The following is a 19,384-nucleotide window of genomic DNA, read 5'->3' as shown; positions in this document are numbered from 1 at the left end:
TAATGGAAACACCTCAGGGGATGTGCTACATCCCATGATCAAACTGATAATCCTAGACTAATAGCAAGAGTCTCTAAACATAATGGGTACTGACAATTATTTAATGTCTTTGCAACAAAGTTTCCCTTAAAGAGCGCAGCACACAATCTGGCCTGAGAGTTTATGTGGTTATGTTCAAATAGCCTAGGTATAATTAAGCTGTCTTAATGGAAAATTTACACTTCTTCTCAGAAATGAGACCCAGGATTTCTAGCTTCCCTACAGATACAAATTTAAAGGCCTCAAACAACTGTCTCTTTTGTTTGTAATAATAACTTGGGGTCCATTTCAGTTACTTCTTTCTGGCAAGTTTTCACCTGCATCAGAGGCAACCTAAAACATCCAGGTTACTTATATGAAGTATACTGATGAGTTGACTCATTGTCTCTGTTCAATTAAAGTGTTCGAATAAACCACAGAAAAGTAATCACCAGGGTTTCATTGGGAAACCACAGAAGAAAAGCAATCGCCATTGTCATAGTCAAATCATGGGCATAATAAAGTGTTTTGTGCCAGTACATCAACTGTGATCCAAACTAAACCAAAGCCTGCTTCCCTGGATATCATCAGAATAAGTGAATTCATTCTTATTCAGGAATATTTATATAGTTCTTTCCCAGGCACTAAGGCATATACTTGTGACAAAGTCTGGTCTACAGCAAAACTGGAAGCCAAAACCTGTACAGAAATAAATATGACATAATGGGGAAAAATTATGCAAAGGGAGGTGCCAAAAAATTGCAATAGAAAGCCAGAGGGAAAAGAGTATATTCTGAATGAGAAAAGTCTTGATACAAGTGTTACCATTTGAGCTGAGCATTATTGGGAGTTATGAATCAGACATAAAATAAGAAAAGAATATTCTAGAAAGAAGCAACAGCTTGAGAGAAAGCACAGACCAAGAGAATGTGGTAAGAGAAGATGAGAGACATTGCAAAAGTATATTTGATTAGAGTAGAAAGGCACGTGGTGGAAGATAACCAAAAAGACTGGTTGAGGCTCAATTTGGTGCTCCTTGAATACCATGCTAAGGTCAAATAAGAGATGGGCTGTGTTCTACACATAAGATTAAAACTGTTATGCAAAACATTCAAAAAAGCTGTTAGTAATTCCACTGATAGAGCAGACACTTTCCAGATAGCAGAGCGCATGAGAGATGGCACTGGGGATGTGCTGTCTAATCTCAGACATTTCTCCTCTTAAGAAAACACACATGTAAAATGCTATCCTTCACTAGCCATCCAAAAGGGAGATCCAAAGTCAGCAGCAATATTTATGTCAGTAGATTCAGCTCAATTGCCTTTATGCCAACCTGATACATTATTTTGGTATTTCATTCAGGAGCGAAATAAGTTCATTATCTTTACTTGCATTGTAATTCTCATCCTTTGTTTAGATATCACTAATTGTACACCAGATATTGTGTAACAACAGGACCAGAAGCTTCTTTGATGATGATTAGATATGAATTTAAAATACTGTGATAATAGATATTGTGTCTTTCTATTGTGTTCTTAATTACAGGAGGCCAGGTTTAGAGACTTGTCTAAACAGTGTTCCTATCATCTTATCTCCTTCCTCACTCACAGATTAATCCTCAGTGACTCTCTGTTCTAATGATCAATTAAGATGTACTTAGTGCCCATTAAGTATCATGGAACATGGCCAGAATCAGACACTCAGTAAAGGTTTACTGAATGGATGACTGGATCAATAGGCGTGTTAGGCACAAGGAAAAACATCAGACATGTAAAATATCCCCCTTCTAGGCAAGAGTTTTATTAGAGGAAATACCACTGGTAGCAATCCAAATCACCTATCAAATGGGTTCAAATACTTCACAATCAGTTGCTAATTATACAGAAGAATGGTATCACTTGTATGCATCTCAAAGTCAGTAACAGACAACTTAACATCACTGGTTAGAGAGCAAGAACGGATCATCTTAGTGAACTTGATAAGTGAGCTACCTTAGTGAACAGCTAGCTCAAGACTGCTGACTTAGAGCATGCTTAAATGAAAATGTTTGGACAATACAGAGACTCGGAACTTCATATACTCCTTTCCACTGTGGTCACAGAAAGTCAGACTCAATCTAGTTATATTTGGGGCAAGTTGGTTAAAATAACTGTAATATCAAATTTGGCCATATTACAGTGAAACACTTGATTATTGACTATCTGATGCACTTAGGAAGGACTGAGCAACTACTCTGTGCAAGGAACTGGGGGATAACACAGGCAGATGGGACTATTTGTGATCCATTCAATAAAAGTTACTAATTTTATTTCGCATAGCCTTTTTACTTAAACCCTTATTCCATATTATTCATGTTAAAATATCCATATTACTACTTTCCTTATAAGACTGAGAGTTGTGAGGAAAAGAAACACTGATATTCTAGGACTTAAATGGAGTTACAATAAAAATTAACTTTATAAAATTAAAGAATAAAAGTTAAGTATTTCTTTTAAAAAACCGGCATGCAAAATTTCTATGGTATAACACCTCCATGTACTTTCACAGCAGCTATATAATTTCAAAGGAGCCAGTTGATCTCATTTTCTTTTCTTTTTATCATGTCAGGAAGCTGAGATGGTGAAAGAGTAAATGATGCAAGGGGAATCTTCATTTGAGTTGTTCCAGTATTTCAGAGTAAACTGTTTATTTGGGAGTTACAAGGGATTCTAATGGAAGAGGAAGAGTAATACACGCAGCACATATAAGGTGTGTCTTTAAGTCTGCTCTCCCTGTGGACAACTGGAGCTTATTCCTGCAGGGGCTGAAAGCTGCTCTAGAAGGGTTTAATTCTCTAGCTGAACAGCCTTCTCCTGTTCTATCTTGAGAAAAAAAAAAGCTTCTCAGACACAGAAATACAGATCCTGCGGTTGGAAGTAGGCCAGAGCACACTGAAATTTCTGAGAAATATGGGCAAGCCATGCACAGCATCTACTAGGGAGGGTCCCACATATAATTTGCAGCAGGACTAGATCTCAGATTTATGGTATCCTGAATTTCGAAGGCAAACACGTTCTTTCCTCCATATTGCCAAAATACAATGCTTTCTTAGTATGAACATATACTATTTAATGTGACTCTAAGATACAAATACAATTTTGCGTTCAAGCACACAATGAATGTAGGTCTACTACACACCAATAACCAGCAATGTTTGAGTGCTTATTTTGTAACAGGAACTTGTTAAATACTTCATTTTATCATCTTCATTTAATTCTCAGAACACTTCTATGAAAGAAAGGACTGTTATTGCCACCCTATATTAAAGAGGTGGAAAGAAAATCAAGAGAAGCTATAGTTCTAAGGGGTTAGCAGCTTTTAAGGGGTGGTGTTTTCAAACCCAGGGCAGTTCCACACTAGGGCCTTTGTCCCTAAACACCATTCTCTACTGGCTCCATCTCTGATTGTTTTGGAGGCAGACAGTGGCTAATATAATATATATAATAATATAATATATATATATAATAATATATAATATAATAATATAATTTACAGATTCGATGATAGGAAAACTACCTGGAGCATTTTAAGTCTATTTATGGTGGTACTGATCCCTTTCAAGGTCATCACAACCAAACACTATCAATTCATATGATCAAGACAACTCCGAAGAATGCAACATGTCTATTGATTTTTAGCAAAAGCATTCTCCATGATCGTTAGAGAAGATATAAATAAACTATTATATATATTTTATAAAACATGCCAACATCAAAATAAAACAACAAATAGACTCTGTAACATAACAGTACCTTCACTGTCCATATTCCAGCCTCTGGCTCTTTAACATTCACCACCTTGGCAGAGTTATGAATATTTAATAGCTCATTCAGGCCAAATCCCTTTTTTATCAGCTTTCCTGAAAGACAGACATAGAGGTTATAAACATAATCTTTATTTCAGCTATGTATATCAGCTGTGTACATTTCCAGTATAAATTACCTGATGGACATTTACACGTCTAGCTCAAAACATCATTTTATATCTAAAATATACGCAACTTTAGCATTTCTGAACACTGTAATTGAAGTAACAGATTCCTATTTGCTATGTTGATGTGATCTTAAAAACAGAGTAAGATGGAAGACGATAATCGTATTTCCAAAGTTAATCTAGGTAACGATTATTATGGCTACAAAGAAGTTATGTACAGTCACTAGAGACATTTAGACTTAATAGATGGAAAAACAGTAAACTAGAATAAATGTCTTTTTGAATATGACTCAAGATATTGCTAACATTAAGAGCCCTGGGCATAACTTTGCATAAAGTGTAAAACCTCAGGTTTCCATGAAGTGCACAAGAAGGGTTTTACTTGTCAAAGGAATAATTAGAGGAGACAGTATAATGCAGTAACACCGTACCATCTCCAACTGAGATCAACATACAGTATCTGACAGTTGGAACTTAGGAAGGAAAGCAAATTTGGAATTAAGCCATAGTTTACATATTCATTTCAGGCTTGGCTCTCGTGTGGACTATTTCTGCAGTTATGTAAACAAATCAATTAAAAGAATCCCATGTTTGCATCAGAAGTTTTATAATCGCTGCAAATGACTTTTAAAATATCAATATCAATGAATTTTTAAAGTAGTAGAACTTAAGGCAATGGTTACAGGTACTTTCGATACAGATAATGAACAACACAAATCTTTCCTGGGTAGATAGGATATATGGTACTATAAGAATGCTACTTAAAAAGACAAATCCATTTCTACAGATAAATCTATTTTCAAGACCAAACAGTCTCAAAAAAATTGGTTTTGCTTGCTCATAAATTTCAATTTGATTGTTAAGTATGATTGAAGCCTTTGAGGTAAATTTCATACCCTATTTTCTCTATTTTCTAAGATTCAAATAAAGTAAAAAAGGTAGTTATTCCTTCCCAATTTATAAATGTTCATACAGGTTTTAAAAAATGTAACATATACTTCAGCTACAATAGGAATAAAAATATTGTGCAAACATCATTGGTTAAAAAATTTCCTAAACACGAATATTAAGAAAAATTAGGTTTCTTTTTATTTTTTAAGATTACTATTCAATTCAACCTTAAATCTTATAAATTCAACCAGAGATGGAATTAAGCCCAAACTGAGAATCATACAATTATCAAAGGAACAAATTAAAACATCATTCTAATGAGAATATAAATGTTTTTTTAACAACCATCTCCTGTAAAATTATACAAGCCCCTTTGCCATGACAAGGCTGTGATCCAAGAAGGGTCATAGTGGAAAGTTACCACAAAATATGGTCCACTGGAGGAAGGAATCATAAACCACTTCAGTATTTTTGCCTCGAGAACCCAACAGAGTATGAAAAGACAAAAAGACACGGGAAGACAAGCCTCCCAGGTTAGAAGGTGTGCAATATGCTTCTGAAGATAACAAGGGAACATTTCATGCAAGGACGGGCATGATAAAAGACAGAAACAGTAAGGACCTAACCGAAGCAGCAGAGATTAAGATGAGGTGGCAAGAATACACAGAAAAATTATACAAAAAAGGTTTTAATGACCTGGATAAACGTGATGGTGTGATCACTCACTTAGAGCCAGACATCCTGGAGTGTGAAGTCAAATGGGCCTCAGGAAGCATTACCACAAACAAAGCTAGTGAAGATGATGGAATTCCAGCTGAGCTATTTCAAATCCTAAAAGATGATGCTGTAAAAGTGTTGCACTCAATATGCCAGCAAATTTGGAAAACTCAGCAGTGGCCACAGGACTGGAAAAGGTCACTTTTCATTGCAATCCCAAAGAAGGGCAATGCCAAAGAATGTTTGCTGCTGCTGCTGCTAAGTCGCTTCAGTCGTGTCCAACTCTGTGTGACCCCATAGATGGCAGCCCACCAGGCTCCCCCGTCCCTGGGATTCTCCAGGCAGGAACACTGGAGTGGGTTGCCATTTCCTTCTCCAATGCATGAAAGTGAAAAGGGAAAGTGAAGTCGCTCAGTCGTGCCTGACTCTTCACGATCCCATGGACTGTTTAACTACTGCAAAATTGTGCTCATTTCACATGCTAGCAAGATAATGCTCAAAATCTTTCAAGCTAGGCTTCCGTAGTACATAAACCGAGAACTTTCATACATACAAGCTGGATTTAGAACAGACAGTGGAAACAGATCAAATTGCCAACATTCATTGGATCACAGAGAAAGCAAGGGAATTCCAGAAAAACATCTACTTCTGCTTCATTGACTACACTAAAGCCTTTGACTGTGTGGATTACAACAAACTGTGGAAAATTCTTAAAGAGATGGGACTACCAGAGTTTACTTGTCTCCTGAGAGACTGTCTCCTAAAGAGGAGCTAAAGAGTCTCTTGATGAGGGTGGAAGGAAAGAATGAAAAAAGCCGGCTTAAACTCACATTCAAAAAACTAAAATCATGGCAACCGGTCCCACCACTTCATGGCAAACAGAGGGGGGAAAAGTGGAAGTAGTGACAGATTTTATATTCTTGGGCTCCAAAATCACTGTGGACAGTGACTACAGCCATTAAATTAAAAGACGCTTGTTTCTTGGAAGGAAAGCTATGACAAACCTACATAGCACATTGAAAAGCAGAGACTTCACATTGACGACAAAGGTACGTATAGTCAAAGCTATGGTTTCTCCAGTAAACACGCACAGATGTGAGAGTTGGACCATAAAAAAGGCTGAGCACCAAAGAACTCATGCTTTCAAATAGTGGTGCTGGAGAAGATTCTTGATAGTCCACTGGAATGCAAGGTGGGCAAAAAAGTCAATCCTAAAGGAAATCAACCCTGAATATTCATGGGAAGGACTGACGCTGAAGCTCCTATCCTTTGGCCACCTGATATGAAGAGCCAACTCATTGGGAAAGACCCTGATTGGGAAAGATTGAGAGCAGGAGGAGGAGGAGGCAACAGAGAATGAGATGGTTGGATAGTATCACTGGGATAGTGTCACTGAGGCAATGAACATGAGTTTGAACAAACCCTGGTAGATAGTGAAGAACAGGAAAGCCTGGCGGTATACTACAGTCCATGGGGTTGCAAAGAGTCGGACACAGCTTAGCGACTGAACAAGAACAACCTGTAAAATTAAAATCTATCAAGAAAATGATATGGTAAAAAATTAGACAGCTTTTTTAGTAATAAAGGACTTTTTTCATATGATTCACTTAAAAATGACAAAACACTGAATTTTACAGAATAAGTTACTGTGAAGTATTTCCTCATATAAAGATGAAGAAAATATTTCAGGTTCATCTAAAATATTTTTTTGGATCCTTCAGTTACAATTAAGATAGTAAATGCCATCTGTTTAAATTATTAGGAGTTTCAGTTTTTGAATCTCATGTTAACTCAATGATACTTATGACTAAAAATACTCAGTTTTAATTTTTAAACATCTTCTCCAGTCATTTTTGAGTTGGTTGAATTTATTCATAAAGTTAGCATTAATTTGAACAAGTAAGTCTGTTAAAAATCTTTTATCTTCCATGGTTTTTCTATTTTTTTCATATTCTATATTTTTAAATATTTTTAATATGAATATTTCATATAGCTCACCTAAAGGATTGTGAATTTCAATCATTGGAGAAGGGCCACTCAGAGACACAGTAACCTCTTTTAGACTGGGATCAAAGGGAATTTTCCAAGTATTTTCAGCCTGTTCCAAATGGTCTGTTGATAAGAGGTGAACTTTGGAAGCCTGTACTGCTTCTTCCACCCATTTTAAAACCTACAAGAAAAAGAGAAATGTGAGTGATATCAAAATATTTACAGCTTTACACCACCTCGAATTGCTGAAGCAGTAGCCTATTTGCTTAATGAAATGACGAGGTCGCTTTCTGTACTGTGTGAGGCTTATTTCCATCACAATCAAGACAAACTTTCTCAACACACAGAACAGGTAAAAAGCACTCCCCGAGGATTAGTCTCCAAAAGTTTCAAACAGCTCATGCAGCTCAATAAAAAAACAAACAAACAAACAAACAAAAAAACCCCAATAACCCAATTGGAAAATGCACAGGATACCTGAATAAACATTTTTGCAAAGAAGACATACAGATGGCCGAGAGGCACATGAAGAGAGGCACATGCTCAACAGTGCTAATTATTTGAGAAACACAAATCAAAACTACAATGAGATATCACCTCACACCAGTCAAAATGGCCATCACCAAAAAAAATCTATGAACAATTAATGCTGGAGTGGATGTGGAAAAAAGGGAACCCTCCTACACTGATGGTGGGAATGTAAATTGGTACAGCCACTATGGAGAACAGTATGGAAGTTCCTTAAAAACAATCCCACTCCTGGGTATATAGCCAGAGAAAAACATGGTTTGAAAGGATAGACATACCCCAATGTGAAACGCACCATTATTTACAATAGTCAAGACAAGGAAGCAATGAAAATATCCATCAACAGAAGATGTGGTAAAAATACAGCCATAAAAAAGAATGAAATAATACCATTTGCAGCAACATGGACGGACATGGAGATTATCATACTAAGTAAAGTAAGTCAGAGAAAGACAAACATCATACGATATGGCTTCTATGTGGAATCTCTAAAAAATGATACAAATGGACTTATTTATAAAACAGAAACATATTTACATACTTAGAGAATGAATGTGTGGTTACCTGGGGGCAGGGGGAAAAGGGCAGGGAACAGACTGAGAGCTTGGGATTGACATTTACATACTGCTGTATTTTTTTTTAAAGTGTAACTCTCTCTACATCCACTTATTACAGCAGTTTCAGAAAAAAATATTAGTTTAACCCATATGACTGAGCAACTTCACTTTCATCAATTTCATTCATGTTCATCAATTTCATTCACTTCCATGCTCAAATTTCAATTTTTATATCTTGGAGTAATATATTCAAAATGAGATTACAGTGTCCAAAAACTAGTTGTGCAAGATATGACATGCATAGGTACCACAGACAGTTCCATTTCTCAACACAAATGAAAAGAATCTACAGAAAACAAGGTAATGGCAATACTGAGATTCTTTTTCCCTCTATTCTTTCTTTCTCAGTGTTTCTCAAAGTTCAATTAATAAAAGACAATTAGCAAATTATCAAATCCAATTTCAATATATTGAGTACTGAATTATTGTAATAGAGTACACTATAATTATATACTATACATTATAATAATATATACTGTAGTATGTTAATTATTAAAAAATAATTGCAATGCCAGCAAAACATTCATTTTTATGATAAAATAAAAAATACAAAAATATCATGGGAAAAATAACCATTATGTTTTTTGAAGTGGAAAAATACTTCAGGTTAGAACCAATTTAAGTGGTGTGCTCTTGAAGGAAACCTTCTAGTCCACAGAAATGCTCCACAACAGCAAATACAATTCCTCATTTTACAGGGCATGTATGGACAGGTACTGCTTAGCTGAACTTACCACCATTACTCCTAGATCATACTAAGCTTTAATCCACCTAAGATCTTCCTCTGGTTCATTTATCCTTCAAGACGGTATTCCATCATGAACAATTTCCCTCATAATTACTCATTAAACACTGAATAGCACTGGGTATTAAGCTATAGCCAAGCTACTCAAACAACAGTATTTTTTAAATTTCAATAACGGTAGTCACAAACCAATGAATCAAACAAGTATTGTGTCATAATTTCAATCTCTGTAAAATGGATCCCCCCCTTTTTATTGGATCTCAAGGATGAGGAAAGTGGCTAAGACATTATCATAAAATTAACAATGTGAGGCAATTATGTTTATTCATTAAATAAATGTTCACTGTTCAAAGAACTCTTCTGGGCACTGAGTATTGATGAAAGTGAATGAAATTGATGGAAGTGAATGAAATTGATGAACATGAATGAAATTGATGAAAGTGAAGTTGCTCAGTCATATTCAACTCTTTGCGACCCCAAGGACTGTAGCCCACCAGGCTCCTCCACCCATGGAATTTTCCAGACAAGAACACTGGAGTGAGTTGCCATTTCCTTCTCCGGGGGATCATCCCAACCCAGGAATCGAACCCAGGTCTCCTGCATTGCAGGCAGACGCTTTACCATCTGAACCACAAAGGAAGGAAAAGCTGGACTAGAGGAAGCACAAGGGGGAATCGAGATTTCCAGGAGAAATATCAATAACCACAGATATGCAGATGATGCCATTCTCGTGGCAGAAAAACAAGAGGAACTAAGAACTTCTTGATGAAAGTGAAAGAGGAGAGTGAAAAAGTTTGCTTAAAACTCAATATTCAAAAAATGAAGACCATGGCATCTGGTCCCATCACTTCATGGCAAATAGATGGGGAAACAGTGGAAACAGTGAGAGACTTTATTTTCTTGGGCACCAAAATCAATGCAGATGGTGACTGCAGCCACAAAATTAAAAGACGCTCTCTGGAAAAAAAGCTATGACCAACTTAGACAGTATTTTAAAAAGCAGAGACAGTACTTGACCAACAAAGGTCCACATAGTCAAAGCTATGGTTTTTCCAGTAGTGATGTATGGATGTGAGAGCCAGACCGTAAAAAAAGCTGAGCACCAAAGAATTGATGCTTTTGAACTGTGGTGTAAGAGAAGACTCTTGAGAGTCCCTTGGATTGCAAGATCAAACCAGTCAATCCTAAAGAAAATCAGTCCTGAATATTCATTGGAAGGACTGATGCTGAAGCTCCAGTACTTTGGCCACCTGATGTGAAGAACGGACTCACTAGAAAAGACCCTGATGCTGGGAAAGGTTGAAGGCAGGGGGAGAAGGGGACGCCAGAGGATGAGATGGTTGGATGTCATCATCAACTTGATGGACATGAGTTTGAGCAAACTCCGGGAGTTGGTGATGGACAGGGAGGCCTGGCATGCTGCAGTCCATGGGGTCTCAAAGAGTTGGACATGACTGAGCAACTGAATTGAGCTTCTTAAATAAAAGAAAGGAATTCATAAAACAGGAAGCCTTTGTTGAAATAATGTATGTAAACTGCCCATCATAGTACTTGCCACATAGTGGATATTCAAATGTTTTCCTCCATCTCCAACTGAATTCCCTTCCCTTCCCCTAACTGAAAATTTCAATAATGACTTCATGGGCAAAGTGAGAAAAAATGTATCCCTGAAAGACAAGATTTCTGTAAATGAAAAACAGACACAAAGTCACTCCAGGTAGAAGAGAAGTTCTTAAAAACATACAGAGACAGAAGTACTCGTATGTCGGGAACATGAGTGCATCTACCTGGCTACAGTTAAGTTTTCAGATAAGGGAGAAACAGAATATGAGGTTGGAAGCTTATGTCAGGGGCAGTGTATGTATGGTCACAAAGTCAAGCTATGATAATCAGATTCTATCCTAAAGACATAAATGAAAAGTTTCTGAAGGAATTCCTGCTTTAAGCAGAGAAGTAATACTTTGACAAAAGTATTTTACAAAGAAAAGCTTGTAGTGGTATCATCAACTAACTGAGCACAAAAATTACCACATAAATCAAATGATATATTTCCTCAGATGTTAACTGTATAAAGCACCTGGGATTTTACATATGAGATAGGTATGTATCAATATCATTACCTAAAGAAGCAAATGCCATATTTTGAAAAATGAGTTCTGAGTGATCTATCATGCATGAACAGGAAGATATGAATCATTCTGCCAATCAAATCGGTCCATATGGTTATAGAAACCAGAGACTGATTATTGCTAACATTTGACCATAAATAGAACACATATTTTAAAAATCAGAGTGTTGACATTTTTATGTCTTCAACATAGAACATGGCTACCTAACTCAAAGGAATGCAGAGAACTGACTTACTCTCTGAGAAGGCACTTGATAAATTTTACTGGTGATAAATAACTTTGAGAATCATGTCTGATTTAGAGACTAAAGAAGGCAAGGACAAGAGAAATCAGATAAATGGAAAGAACATTTGTTTTAAGGACAAGACACAAAATGTGGTCATAAATAATTCTCAATGTAAGAACGAAAAAAATTAGAAAATAAGGATATTATAGTATATCAAGTTCAACAATGAAATGCAATAGTGTTGAGCAGAAGTAAAAGTGAAATCAATTCTTAATACACCTTTCTTTAAATGTGTAGTGTATTCTGCATGACTCCTCAAATACATCTGTCCTTTGAATCAAATGTAAAAAGGTTATGATATATCACTGGAAAATTATACTATTGTCTGTTAGTTATGGATTAAAAAGGACTAAGTTCTAGGCATTCCTGTGAAAATGGAAAACTTTCTGATTTAGTTGCATTCTCATACAGGAACTGCGTTTAAATGGTAGGAAATATAAGTGGGCTTTTGGTTTATTCTTAATACTGTTTCCAATTCATCAACATTTATGAAGCTTTCACAAAGAGATTACCATGTATCATGATATTACTGGTTGGGAAAGATACAGTGCAGACTTCCGTCACAAGTCTCAAATCACTGTTTTATACAATTATAGGAAAAAATAAAATTGAAGACAGATGCAACCCACTTGATTAGAAAATACAGATATCACCAACATGTGAATAAAAGCAGATTCCTACAAGTGAAACAATCACCGAAAGTGAGGTTTTTGACCTCTAATGTTGCCACATATAAGGAAAAAGAAAAAAAAAAAAAAACTTTGTCTAACCACGAGAAATGTTCTTATGAGATTGGAAAGGACCTTAAATTGTAACAACAAAAAGAAGTGAACTAGAATAATGTGAGATCCCTTGAATGAGTACATTTTTACTAAACCATTGGTTTAGTGTTTCAAACCACTAAGGCACCGTTAACTGTGCATTAAGTTTTAACATAAAAATAGTCTCTAATGATTTTTAGCAGTTTAAATCTCAAAAGGCCTTTGAGAACACCTAACCCAGCTCCTTTATTTTATAAATGAGGGAAACTGATATGTGAGTTCTTGTACCTTTCAAACACCTAACCATACTGATTCTGGAGCAGTAGTTATTTTTTATAAAGCCCCTGAGTCCTTGAAGATACTCTCCTAGTATAAATATTTTGCATCCTACATAATAATTGATACTTAAAAATAGTTCCTATTTCTATTTTACTCAGGAAGGAAATGAAATGCATTATTATGTATTATGAAACATGATACATAGCATTAAGTAGAAAAGAAGTGAAATCAACTTTGTGTACATCTTCAAGGACAGAATTTGAGAAAAAATTTGGAAGAATTTTTTTTTCTTAATCAGCATATGATTGACATATAACATTAAATTCATTTCAGGTATACAGTATAATGATTCGATATGTGTATATACTGCAAAATGAGTCTCACAATAGGTCTAACTAACATATATCACCACACATAGTTGCCATTTTTTTCTCTTGTGATGAAACTTTTAGGACTTGCTCTCTTAGGAACTTCCAAATATACAATACATTAACTATAGCTAATAGGCTCTACATTACATCCCCAGGACTTATTGATTTTATAACTAGAAGTCTGTACCTTTTGAACCCCTGTAACCCATTTCACCCACCCCACCAAATCCCCAGCTTCCGTTCTTTATATATTACTGGTTTAGTTTTATTTTGTTTTTGTTTTAGATTCTACACATAAGCGAAATCATACTGTATTTGTCTTTTTCTGTCTGACTTATTTCACTTAACATAATGCCCTCAAGGTCCATCCGTGTTGTCAAACATGACAAGATTGCCTTCTTTTTATGGCTGAATAATATCCCAATATGTATATGTAAATACACCACATTTTCTTCATTCATTTATAGATGGGCACTTAGGCCGACTCCATATCTTGGCGATTGTAAACAGTGCTGCAATGAACATGAAGTAAATATGTTTTTTGAGTTAATACTTTGGTTTTATTCAGATAAATACCCAGAAGTGGAACTGCTTGATCATAAGATCATTTGGGGGTTTTCCCTGGTAGCTCAGACAATAAAGAATCTGCCTGCAATGCAGGATACACAGGAGACATAGGTTCCATTTCTGGGTCAGGAAGATTCTGTGGAGAAGGGAATGGCAATCCATTCTAGCGTCCTTGCCTGGAAAATTCCATGGATGGAGAAGTCTGGTGGGCTACAGTCCACAGGGTCACAAAAGGTCGGATACAATTAAGCGATTAACACTTTCATTTTTCAAGATCTTTTTTAATTTGGAGGGGAAGAGTCATACTCTTTTCCATAGTGGTTGTACCAATTTACATTCCCACCAACAGTACACAAGCGTTCCTTTTGCTTTTTATCCTTGCCAACAACCTGTCATTTCTTGTCTTTTTGGTAATGGCCATTCTAACCAGCATGAGGTGATATGATATCTCGTTGTGATTTTGATTTGCATTTCCCCGATGATTAGTGATAGTGAACACCTTTTCATGTACTTGTTGGCCATCTGAATGTCCTATTTGAAAAAATAGTTATTCATATCTTTGCTCACTTTTAACTGATTGTTTGGAGGTTTTTGCTATTGAGTTCTTTATGTTTTGAATGTTAATCCCTCATCAAACATATGACATGCAACTATTCTAACTTCTCCCATTCAATAGGTTGCCTTTTCATTTGTTGTGTCTGATTCTTTACAACCCTATGGACTGTAGCCTGCCAGACTCCTTTGTCCATGGTATTCTCCAGGCAAGAATACTGCAGTGGGTAGCTGTGCTGTCCTCCAGGGGATCTTCTCAATCCGGGGATCTTCTCAATCCAGGGATCAAACCCACGTCTTCTACACTGCAGGCAGATTCTTTACCTCTGAACCACCGGGGAAGCCTCAGATTGGCAACATAATGGAATTTAAAGTCTTGAAGCCCCCCTCACAGCCCCTCCCCCACCATGAAATGAGAGTCGCTCAATTGTGTCCGACTCTTTGCAACCCCATGGACCATACAGTCCATGGAATTCTCCACGCCAAAATACTGGAGTGGGTAGCCTTTCCCTTCTCCAGGGGATCTTCCCAACCCAGGGATCGAACCCAGGTATCCCACATTACAGGCAAATTCTTTACCAGCTGAGCCACAAGAGAAGCAACATGGACTCCCCCACCATGGACTTACACAAACAAGGAAATACATCATTCTGCCATAATAAACTTAGATGTTAATATACAATGGCCCAGAAAACTAGATGTCCATCAGTACACAACGGCTCAGCAACCTAGATGTCCATCAACAAATGAACAGTTAAGGAAAGGTGTGGTATATTATGTACAATGGAATATTACTCAGCCATTAAAAGGAACAAATGTGAATCAGTTGAAGTGAGGTGGATGAACCCAGAGCCTGTTATACAGATGAAATAAGTCAGAAAGAAAGAGACAAATATCATATACTAACACACATATATGGAATCTAGAAAAATGGTACTGATGAAACTATTTGCAAGATACACATAGAGACACAGACATAGAGAAAAGACTTGTGAACACAGCAGGGGATGAAGAGTGTGGGATGAACTGAGAGTGTAGCACTGACATATACATACTGCCATATGTAAAATAGATAGCTAGTATGAAGTTGCTATGTAACACAGGGAGCTCAGCCTGGTGCTCTGTGACGACCTAGAGGGGTGAGCCAGGTTGGGGAGGCTCAGCAGGGAAGGGGAAGGGAAAAGGCTTAGAAATTGGAATTGCATTAGAACATTTGGGTTCAATGGGGGAACTACAGAGGATTGATAACAAAAATGACCCTCCACTTCAACTCTATGAACACATAAAACTTGCATAAAACTACCACACCTTCAACATGATGGAAGTTCTCTAATGCGTAACAGCTGAAAAAATAAAAGCACACTTCATACATTTTTGAAGGGTGAAATCATTCCTGCTGTTCTAAAGTGTCAAAGTATATTTCATTAATTTATCTTCGTAAAATTCCTATGTGTCACAAACTCAACATGCTATAAATGACTGAGGAAATTTCTCTTGCCAGAAATATGCATTATTTAAAATAATGAAAACATAAAGCATTGACTATTATACACTAGATCCTCAGACCTTATTCATCTTACAGCTGAAAGCTGGGACCCTTTTACCAATCTCTCTTTTCCTAACCATTGAGCCCCTGGCAACTACTTTTCTATTTTGTGTTTCTATGAGCTGGAAATGTTTTTGGTAGATTCCACATAACTATTGTGCTGATAACATTGTATGCTGCTGCTGCTGCTAAGTCACTTCAGTCGTGTCCGACTCTGTGCGACCCCATAGATGGCAGCCCACCAGGCTCCCCCGTCCCTGGGATTCTCCAGGCAAGAACACTGGAGTGGGTTGCCATTTCCTTCTCCAATGCATGAAAGTGAAAAGTGAAAGTGAAGTCGCTCAGTTGTGTCCGACTCTTAGCGACCCCATGGACTGCAGCTCACCAGGCTCCTCCGTCCATGGGATTTTCCAGGCAAGAGTACTGGAGCGGGGTGCCATTGCCTTCTCTGACATTGTATAGCATAACTGAAATTTACTAGGAGAATAGAACTTAAATGTTTTTACCAAAAAAAAAAAAAAGAGAGAGAGAGAGAAAGAGAAACATGGGAGGCAGTAGACATAATAATTAACTAGATGGGAAGAATCTTTTCCTAAACACAAGTATATCAATAGGTACACACATCCCAATATACACTTTATGATTCTGGAATCCAATCATAACTGAATGGTTATTTTAATGGCTGCCACTTAAATAGCACTTTCATTTAAGCCCCATGCTAAGAACTTTATAAATTTTACCTCATTCAATTTTTCTATATTCTGTATTTAAATGTTATAGTATATAACACATTGTTAGTAAGTATAATTCCAAAAAAAAGTATACAAGTCCAAATCACATGCTCTTAACTGCTGTAATGTAATATAGGGTGAAGTTCTTTGGGTGCCCATTGCCCCTCATTCCTATCATTGAAAGAAACCTAAGATTCCAACTGGCCTTAGGGGAAAAAGAAAGAGAGAGAAAGAAATAGAAGGGGAGTGAAGGAAAAGGAGAGAAAAAAGAGAGGAAGCAGGAGAGGGGAAGGAGAAAGAGAGAGAAAAAGAGAGGGAGAGAAGAAAGGAAGGAAAGGAAGAAGAAAGGGAGCTACAGGAGGCAGAAAAAGAAAGAACTTAATTTGGGGCTTCTAAACCTAAATCCTACTAATTCAAAATTAATTCAAAAGATTTCAAGCATAATTTTGATTATACGCAAATTTCAAATTATGTCCTTGTCTAAGACACACACCTACACATACCTAACATGCAAATCCACTGTACTGTCACATGGTTGCTGAGTTTGGGAATAAGATAGAGAAAGTAATTCAGATGCATTAAACAGGAATAGCATTTGGTTGATTAAGTTAATCTCACAATCGATGTGTTCTTACCAATGAGATGGGAAAATCTCAGAGTCTAGAGACTACAGCTCTTTCATCACTAGTCAGAACCATATAGGACCACGTGAACCCTAACTCAGATAGCGGAGGCTCCCTCACTTTTAGACAGAACTTGGATGGGCACTGCAAACATTTCCCATAATGACTTAGCTGTCTCCCTGTTTCTACGTTGATCTGTACCCATCCATTCTGATTGACATATTACGTAGAGATTTTAACACAGTTATAGGCAAGTTTATCTGACCCCCTGGGTCTTTCAGCCACTAAAAGGAACCTTTTGTGTATCTCTGCTCTGATTATAGGTAGATTTTAAAGTGCAGTTATCTAGATCTCATCATACTTTCCATATTTCCAATTAGCTTCTTAAGAACTAATAACGCACTCAAAAACAAGAAGCTTTAAGAAAAAGCATATATTCAAATGTCACATAATATAACTTTAAGTGCATTTGATGAGGAGATAAACTGGAAGATTTTAAAGGTCCAGCTATTTCAGAGGCCCCACAAGGAATAAATGTTAGTAACAATGTGTGCCTCAGGCAGTCAAGAAGAGGAGCCATCAGTGTGGACTAAAACTATGGGGAAATGCTTTATAGGAGTGGTAAAACTTCAATACTATGCAGCTTTTAACATCTGGCACCATGCACAAAAACCTCAGCAATACTAACTCTTTCCAGATTCCCTGTAATCTATAGCAAGAACACTTAAATTTATATAACAGCCTAGGTTTTACTCGTACTGTTTGAAATAATATAGGTGAATATTCAGTACTTGCCAAGTTATTTTCAGTCTCCCTTTTAAATTACAGTAAAACTTTTTATTAGCGCCTGCAACTAAATCATCACTAGAGATGATAGTTGAAATCAACTGTACAAATCTTAGCAGCTCCCAAGGGGAAAGAGCAAAGTAAATCAAGAATCAAAATTTGGGAAGTAAATGAAAGCAATGGATTAAGTCAGAGAAAGTCTGGCCCATCCACATATCAAAAGGTAATCTTCATGTTTGAAAAAGAAGAGATTGGAAAGTAAAGGGGAAGGGGAGGGGTGGGAAGGGATACTTGGGGAGTTTGGGATGGACATGTACACACAGCAGTATTTAAAATAGATAACCAGTAAGGACCTACTGCAGAGTACACGGAACTCTACTCAATGTCATGTGGCAGCCTGGATGGGAGAGGAGTCTGGGGGAGAATGGATTCATGTATATGTCCCTTCGCTGTTCACCTGAATCTATCACATTTGTTAATTGACTATATTCCAATACAAAATAAAACTTTTTTTTTTTTAAGTAACTGAACATGAAAAAAAAAAAAAGAAATAAAGGTCATACAGAGGCAGGAGGATATTTTAAATATTGGGCAGGGGGAGTAAAGAAGGAGGAAAAAAAGAAATAGCATCCAGTGAGTAACCTATTAAGGTCTTTAGAGTAAATAATATTTATACTTTAAATCTAATTATCACAGTTTATTACACTGAAGGAAAAAAGGAAAGGGGATTCATGACCTGAAATGAGATTTTATATTAAGTCGATAAACACTAAAAAAAAATAGTCATTTTATCAAATACTACGTTCTGTATTAAATCCATAGGGTAAAAAGGTATGTGCCCTGCGTATAACAGTTTATAAAACCAGATTCAAATAACCAGAGTACAGGCATTTGACATTTGCTATCCTAAACTAGGATAATATAGCCTCTCTGTTCCACTCCTAGTAAGTACATTCATGCTTTTAGAGCAGGGGGACAGTGCTGGGTCTTTGACTACAGGGCAGTGAGAGATGCCTCAGCAAAAGATAATAGACCATAAATGCTTCCTCAGAGACCTCCTATTTAGTAAAAGACAGGTACTGTGAGCTGAACGCTTATACAACTTGAGGGCCCTCTTTAAGAAAAATATATGTGCAATAAAAAAAATAGTTTGCATACATTTCAAATTATTAAAAGCTGACAAATACTGTAAATCCCCAAAATAAATACATTAATATAAAATCTGCTATTGTTAACTGTCAAGAGGCTATGATATGTCCTCCCTTGCATCTTTGGC

At 36.6% G+C, this 19,384-nt stretch overlaps 1 protein-coding gene across 3 annotated transcripts in view; it reads right to left on the bottom strand.

The window, feature by feature from the left end:
- HMCN1 (hemicentin 1) overlaps positions 1-19,384 on the bottom strand; it is a 540,104-nt gene that overhangs the window by 333,704 nt on the left and 187,016 nt on the right. For all 3 annotated transcript variants that reach the window (XM_010813560.4, XM_024976236.2, NM_001192537.3), the window contains exons 5-6: positions 7,597-7,768; positions 3,810-3,916 (exon numbers count right to left, since the gene is read on the bottom strand). In XM_010813560.4, coding sequence (XP_010811862.2) covers positions 3,810-3,916; positions 7,597-7,768 — 279 coding nt within the window. The remainder of the gene's footprint in view (positions 1-3,809; positions 3,917-7,596; positions 7,769-19,384) is intronic.

The sequence above is a fragment of the Bos taurus genome, chromosome 16 (assembly GCF_002263795.3).
Source record: "Bos taurus isolate L1 Dominette 01449 registration number 42190680 breed Hereford chromosome 16, ARS-UCD2.0, whole genome shotgun sequence".
Lineage (NCBI taxonomy): Eukaryota > Metazoa > Chordata > Mammalia > Artiodactyla > Bovidae > Bos > Bos taurus.
The sequence above is the reverse complement of the archived record's forward strand: the minus strand, read 5'-3'. Positions and strand labels throughout refer to the sequence as shown.